Genomic DNA, 8,208 nt, shown 5'->3' on the forward strand with positions numbered 1-8,208 from the left:
CCCGTTGTGGAGCACAGGCTCCGGACGCGCAGGCTCAGCGGCCATGGCTCACGGGCCCAGCCGGTCCACGGCATGTGGGATCTTCCCGGACCGGGGCACGAACCCGTGTCCCCCGCATCGGCAGGCGGACTCTCAACCACTGCGCCACCAGGGAAGCCCGCCCCTCATGTTTGAACTTGAGCTTCAGAGGGCCCGAGTTTCAGGTTTTTAATACTTCTGAAAATGGCCGTTTGGCTCCTTCTTTTCTTCTTTTAAAGTGCTGGTGCTACTGGGGAATGGCACAGGCCAAGGAGACAGGGATGTCAATATCTGATTGGAATATGAGACCCACATTGGGACCCCTGGCTCCTACCACTTCTAGAGGTGGCAGGTAGCAAATAGGAAAGTGTGCTGCCAGAGCAGTCCCAGAGGATCTGGATTTTTAGTGCTGGCTGTGCCACTAACCACCTGTGTGACCCTGGGCAAGTCACCATAACTTTCTGGTCCTCAGTCTTCGCAGCCAGGCAGGTAAGAGCTTGGATGATCTGACTTTCAGTATTTCCATCTAAGCCTTAATAATACTTTCTGGACTCTAATTTTATAATGTTTATAAATAAAAATAGTTGATAAGCTTTTAAGGATCACATGGTAGCTCTATTTTTAGTTTTTTAACGAATATACCTGGAGAAAACCATAATTCAAGAAGATACATGTACCCCAATGTTCACAGCAGCACTATTTACAATAGCCAAGACATGGAAGCAACCTAAATGTCCATCGACAGATGAATAAAGAAGACGTGATATATATACACAATGGAATATTACTCAGCCGTAAAAAGAATGAAATAATGCCATTTGCAGCAACATGGATGGACCTAGAGAGTTTCCTTTTTTTTAATTTGATTTTTTTGGGGCTGTGTTGGGTCTTTGGTGCTGCGCACGGGCTTTCTCTAGTTGCGGCGAGTGGAGGCTACTCTGCGTTGCGGTGCGCGGGCTTCTCATTGCGGTGGCTTCTCTTGTTGCGGAGCATGGGCTCTAGGCTCACGGGCTTCAGTAGTTGTGGCACGCGGGCTCAGTAGTTGTGGCACACGGGCTTAGTTGTTCCACAGCATGTAGGATTTTCCCAGACCAGGGATTGAACCTGTGTCCACTGCATTGGCAAGCGGATTTTTAACCACTGTGCCACCAGGGAAGTCCCTAGAGATTTTTATACTAAGTGAAGTAAGCCAGACAGAGAAAGACAAATATATGATATCGCTTATATGTGGGATCTAAAAAAATGATACAAATGAACTTATTTACAAAACAGAAACAGACTCACAGACATAGAAAACAAACTTATGGTTACCAAAGGGGAAAGTAGGTGGGGGGGAGGGATAAATTAGGACTTTGGGATTAACATATATACACTACTATATATAAAATAAACAACAAGGACCTACTGTATAGCACAGGGAACTATACTCAATATTTTGTAATAACCTATAAGGGAAAAAAATCTGAAAAAGAATATGTGTGTGTGTGTGTGTGTGTGTATGTGTGTATAACGAAATCACTTTTGTTGTACACCTGAAACTAACACAACATTGTAAATCAACTATACTTCAATTAAAAAATAAAATTAAAAAATGATAAGTGTGAGTTCTATTTTATCAATAGCTCCTTCCCTGACCAAGCAGGGTCAAGAGCAAGAGGTTGAGCACCTTTTCATTTCCCTAACCATGAAATATCTTAGCATCCTTTAGGGAGCAGGGAGAACATTTCTCTACTACACACCCTTCAGCCCGTTTCTTTTCTTTTTTCTTTTCAGCCCGTTTCTGCAAGGCCTGCCTTCTGATATCTTTGCCATTATTTTCTATATAACTCCTGGCAGACATTCCCACTGATGACATTTTTCTTCACTGAACATTCCCAAACTAGATTATCCTCTTGGAAGGGTGCAAAGTTGATGTTTACTATGTAACGTCAGAAATTCTCATTGATGTCCTGTCTCCTTAGTGACCTGCACTCAATGAATATGCTGGTCTGAATCACTACAGTAGAAAATCTCCTTACCCCCATTCTCAAAACAAGTGATCACTCAGAAAATCAACCCTTGGGATAAATTGCTTTGGGCAATGACTCTTGCAGCGATTTTCCAATTGGCGCCCCCTGCCCGAGTCCCTGTGATGTCTCAGGAGCCACCTCTGAGATCCCAAGCAGTGAGAATTCTGGTGTCCCTACCTCCACGCAGACAGACAAACTCCATTGCTTTCTAGCTCCAATTTTACCAATTTTTATTCTGTAATTCTATGTAATATTTAATTTGTAAAACAAGGTTTACTGGGCTTCCCTGGTGGTGCAGTGGTTAAGAATCCACCTGCCCATGCAGGGGACACGGGTTCGAGCCCTGGTCCGGGAAGATCCCACATGCTGCGGAGCAACGAAGCCCGTGCGCCACAACTACTGAGCCCACGTGCCGCAACTACTGAAGCCTGCTAGCCTAGAGCCCGTGCTCCACAACAAGAGAAGCCACCACAATGAGAAGCCTGTGCACCACAACAAAAGAGTAGCCCCTGCTCGCCACAACTAGAGAAAGTCTGTGCACAGCAATGAAGACCCAACACAGCCAAAAATAAATGAATAAATAAATAAATTTTTTTTTAAATTACTGCTTTAAAACTTACAATGAAAAAGATGGAAAACCACTGTCTCACTGAACCTCTCTAGATCTGCCCATATTTCCAGGCTCTTCCTTTCAAAAGATTTTTGTTCACTTCCCTCAGTTCATTCACCCACTTTGCAGAAATATGGACATCTGCCGCAGAATATGGACATGTGCCAACGATTGTTTAGGAATTAACGATGAAGTACACAATCCTTCTCTTAGTTTGGGTTCCTCCTGCAAAAGCAGAGCCGGAGAAAAAGGCTTTCATTTGGGACTGTGATCCCAGGGGGCAGGATAGCAGGAGAGGGCTTGTGAAACAGGGAAGGAAAGAAGCCAACACGAGTCTGCACGCATCAGTAAGTTGGCCATCCACTCCCCAGGCTCCACCAGGAATCCAGAGTGCAAGGGATTCATGCCCCTCCCCTCTCCCAGCAGGCCTGAAGTCCAGATGGCAGCAACTGATGTATAAATATACTCTAGCTCCTTCGCCAGTGGGGTGGAGGTAGGCCATGGGGGTAACTCTTCTACATTGACTTCTAGAGTTTCTCAGGAGCATTAAGCTCTAGTTGCCTACAGTAGGAACTGCTTTTCCAATGCATCCTTTGCCTCCTGCCCTTCTCTGTCTCACTTCCCCCATCCCCTACCAGTATTTTCGGCAAATCTCCTCCTGAGTAAACTACTTGCACTCGAGTCCTTGTCTCAGGGTCAGCTTCCAAGGGAACCCAACCTAAGGCAGGGATATTTAATAGAATATCAGAAATTTGGGTTTGGAATATGAGAGAGAGAAATATAGATTCAAAACCAAATAGCACTTTTATTTTTATATTACACAATATCCAACATAATTCTCCAAGTACTGTGGACAATTCTTGGGTGGACTGATGTACACCTTCAGATGCTACATGGCTGAACTAGTATTAATCTCCACTTCTGGCAGCATGATTGGTCCCAAAAAAGCTGACTGCTTCTCATTGTTTTACTAATTTCTCACCAATGGCACCCAGTAGGACATCTGGGATACCTTCCTTGTTTATGGTAGCTTTTGGTTTCTTAGGTGTTCCAACCTTTGGTTGAGAATTTCTGGTTCCTGGCTTAGTTCTCCTTTTGGACCAATTCCTGTATTTACCGCATTTGGAGAATGGCTGCATGGAAGGGAAATGATTCTTAGTGGAAGAAATGAAACCGTGGAGTGATCTACCGTCAGGCTTAACAATCAGTTAGTTTAAATATCAGTGACTTTTTAAATGTATTTTAAAACTGTGATGATAGAACAGCATGCATATTTAGATGTATTTATCAAATATTAACCCATTGAAGACCACTGAAGCACAACCTCACTTTTGTGCATTCAGAATGAAGGTTCTCCTACTGGACATACAGTCAATGGTCACACTAAATATTTGTTGAAAGAAGGGCTTTCTAGGTCTGTATCTAAATTTCATATAACGTGTCATTGACTAGGAAAGTTTTTGTCAGTCTCGGGTGTGTGTGTGTATGTGCGTGTGTGTGTGTGTGCGTGTGTGTGTGTGGTAGAACCACAGACCTATCTGCTCAGCCCTTGTCCTAGGGCAATAACAAGTGAATCGTGTAAAGAGGAATGTTGGAAAGAGCGCCGATCTTTTCTAAATTTTCGGCTTGTGGTAATGTTGACTAGATTGAGAGTTTTTAGCTTGATGGCAAACACTCAAAATTTGGATTTTTCTTAGGGCAACTTTCATGAAGCAGATTACTTTTAAATAATGTGCAACTGAGATCTGTAATACCTGGTGATTTCTTTAAAATATTTTGTCTGTGGCCCAGGTCACAAGGTCACAATCACGGTACTCTTGCCCTAGCATGAACCGCCAACGTGTTACTGCATTTCAGAAAACTCAAGAACTTCGGGAGGGCTGACTCATTCTATCTTGAACAGCTTGTATGTTCAGATCACAGTATGTGGGGTGGGTGCTGTGTACACTGAAAAGCAAAATCCCAATGCACTGGATTTTGCTTTTGGATTTTCAGCGTCTCCCTCAACATCCTGTTTACAGCTAAACACGCACAGACCCACTGTACCTGCCAGCCAGGACCAATTGCGTTTGTGCGGGTCTGTGCTGCCTTTCAGGCAGGTTTTTGAAAAGAGTGGCCTGGAGTATTTCTGAATAACGAAAGTTGGTTTTTTTGCCCCCTCACATACCGGAGGGTTTTCCTGTAGACCTGAAGATCAGCTTTTGAATCCCTGAAAGCCCTTACCACACAATACAGCTTTTTTCAAAGAGTACTGGTATCAGGAGATTCTTTTTCTGAGATGAATAACACAGTTTTAAAGTGATTGCAGAGCTCCTGAAGTTAGTAGGACTTTGGAGAATACAGGACAACTTGAACTTAAGGTACTTAAGACCCCTGTAAAAGTTTTATGGTTCTTTCATGCTTTTGCTTTTGTGTTCTAAAATGTAGAAAGACGTTGAGGGAGAGAAGAGGAAGCAAAATGTTATCAGAAGGGGGAAAAAAAAAACCTCTTGTGAATGCTACCTGGAGGGTAAAATGTGAAACTGGATCTTAATTTCCTTTTTGTTTTTGAGAAGACTGTCACTGCCTATGAAATATGAGGCCTGTGAAAGACAGAATGTTCCGAAGTCACTCTTTGGGACAGTCCCCAACTTCCACATGTGGGGTGTTTTTCTCATGTGACTGATTGAACAAATTGTAACTGACAGTGAAAACTCTGGAGTCCCCTTTTCTCCACTCACAAATCTCAGTCTTCCAATTACCTGTCACCTACCATTTATTCTTCATTCCATAAATATTGTGGTAATACCTACTATATGCCAGCTACAGCATCATGTTGTGAAGCTGAAGACAATCCTGAGAAAAACAGACACCTTCCCCTGTGTCTTGGACTTGACCATCTAGTGTACACAGATAATAAACATAATTGCCACAACTCCGAGTGCTGTCAAGGACGATAAGAGAGGCCATGAAAGCACCCTATCTGCTTTGGAGGTCAGGAAACAGGCTCTTGTAAGGCAGTCATGACTGAGCTGAAATCTGAAGGGACACTGCAGGCTGTGGGAAGAACCCAGGGAAACTCTGGGACAGGAAGGGAGGAGAGCGCTCCTGGAACCAAAAGGCCAGCATACAAAGCTAGAGGCAGGGTGCGGAGAACTGGGGTGCGGGGGGAGCCCATCATAGAGCTGCTTTCTGCCTCTTCTGGATTTGGGTCTTTATGTGAAAGAAAATGGGCAGCCGTTAAAGGGTTTGAAAGAGAGATGCGACAAGATCTGATGGCGTTTTTAAAAGACCACACTGAATAGAGGGTGAATGAGAGGTCGGAAGGCAGCAGGAGGGGTGATGGGGATGAGGGCTAGTTCAGAGGCTGTGACGGTGACCCCGACCACAGATGGTGGTGACTTGAATCAGGGTGGCGGCAGAATTGGAGTTTCTTGAAATATTTAAGCCAGTAGCGAAGGGCTGGATAGGAGAAGAAACAATATGTGATCATGGAGGATTGGGGGGGGGGGGCAGAGGGAGGAGTTCCCAGCCAGTGTAAGTGTCTGGGCATTGGGACCTTTAACCGAGGGTCAGGATAGGAAGGGTCCTCTAGCCCCTAGGTCTCCAATCTTTCCAACCCAAGGAGTGGCTTTGAAACTTTGGCCTGTGACCCCCAGGGAGAAATACGTTTTACACTGTCCGCCCGCACACAGACAGGGGATAGAGAAATTCACAAGACAGTGCTTCCCCGTTTCATGTGCAACGAAGGCAGATTTCCTATCTTACATTATTAAACAAACAAACAAACAAAAACATAGGTCCTCTTGGCCTCCCCCCCCCCCCCCCCCAAGCGTTGACGGCGGCGCTGATGGCGGCGGGGACCACTGTGGCATCACCCGCGTTGGACTTTGTGACACCAGGGCCGGGAAGTCCCAGAAGTGGGATGAGTCGAACTTCCTGGCGACCTACCGCCCAGCGTACAGAAACTGCGATTTCATGAAGATGAATGAGCCCGGCGCTCGCCAGCTCGGTCTGGAGGAGGACAGGAAGGAGGTGCAAAGAGTGATTTCGAAACTAAAGAAGCCATGACCCTCGACAGCTTAGCTAATAAATTAGCCACCACTGATACCTCGGAGCTCAACTATCCAGGGCGGGAGCCGAAGAAGGATGGGGCGCACACCAGCAAAATCTTCCTGGACAAACAAGAGAAACAGTGGCAGTTCGAAATGAAAAGGAAGCTTCACTGCAACCAAGGACTGAACATCAAACTGGCCAGACAGCTGATTTCCAAAGATCCACAACGTGAGGAGGTTGAGGACGAAAACAAAGAAAGTTGGCGTGCCACCAGCCAAGACAAGACTACCACCATGAAAGAATCAGAGGACGGCCCCACCAGCGACGAGGAATTGCAGACCCAGTCATTCAACGACGAGAAGACAACGTTTGATCAACGCTGCAATTGTTTGTCAGATCCAAACCCTGTTACTATAACCTGCGGCTTCTTGTTCTGTAGAGCTCATGCTTCAAGTACTGAAATACTTATCAGTTAAATTGTACTGCGATAATTAAACAGTAAACTTAGAAGATAATAGGTTAACTGGAAAAATCCCTGCTTGCTATTCTGTCTGGTTCTTTGCCACAAATACCAATTCTGATATTCGTCTAAAGCCCCATTACTTTGAGAAAACTGTTGGTTGATGTACGTAGCATATAGCTTTCGATGTGTTAAAATGTGTAAAGGGGGACTGATTTATATTCACTTCTAGCTGTACTAACTTTTATAGAAAAGGTTTTGTTACAAAATCTAAATGCAATTGGTACAGTGGGTTATGTAGTCTGATAAATATTCAGGCTGAAAAATACTTGTCTTTAGGGTGATTGGCCTGTTTAATTGAGAGGAGATATATTATAAGAGTTATTGTTACATTTTACCTTTAAATTTTCCCTTTATTTGCTTTCAGTGTTTATAAGGAAATGACTGAATGTTTTCTCAATAAAAAAATAGTCCTTTTCCCATGGATTATCAGGTTAAAATGGTGCCAACGTCTATTTTGTTTTTGTGCACTAGATGGGCAGATTTGATATCAATTATTTGTAAAAGTCTAATATCATCTAAGTGGTTCCTTAGACCTGTCTTACCCTCTCCACGCTTTGCTTCCTCAGTCCTCCTGGGGCATACACAGCACAAGGCTTTATGGAGTATCATAGATTGTCAAAATATTAGAAACTCTTCTTTCTCTTAAATATTCTTTTATTTGTTGCAGTAATGTCACTTCTATTTCAACCATCATGGCCTCTTCAGGCTTTTAATATGTGAAGAAAATAGATTGAATAGCAGAAGTGCTATAGTCAGGAAAAAGAATCCAACTGCTACATTTCTACACCTTTTTGGTTTACAGCCTGCTAAATAATTTGCTATTATGAGTTCATCATTTGTCCTAATTAGCTTTTAGAGAACAACTGAGGTTTTTTTTTTTTCACAACTGACTCCTGTGCAACCAGTGACATGATCATAGTTCCTGAATGTACACAGACAGACGTCAGCCCAAAGGTTTTATGTGTATTTCCATTTTTTTTCATTGAAATTTTTACTGAGATAACTGTGGGTTC

The 8,208-nt window shown here is 43.7% G+C and overlaps 1 protein-coding gene across 1 annotated transcript; it reads left to right on the forward strand.

Moving 5' to 3' along the window:
- Positions 1-6,107: 6,107 nt before the first annotated feature.
- On the forward strand, positions 6,108-7,232 carry PPP1R2C (PPP1R2 family member C). The gene is given in 3 exon segments (XM_033849318.2): positions 6,108-6,187; positions 6,450-6,637; positions 6,640-7,232. Coding segments are annotated over 3 exon segments (777 nt in total). The 3' UTR covers positions 7,149-7,232.
- The last annotated feature ends 976 nt before the right edge of the window (positions 7,233-8,208 follow it).

The sequence above is a fragment of the Tursiops truncatus genome, chromosome X (assembly GCF_011762595.2).
Source record: "Tursiops truncatus isolate mTurTru1 chromosome X, mTurTru1.mat.Y, whole genome shotgun sequence".
Taxonomy (NCBI): domain Eukaryota; kingdom Metazoa; phylum Chordata; class Mammalia; order Artiodactyla; family Delphinidae; genus Tursiops; species Tursiops truncatus.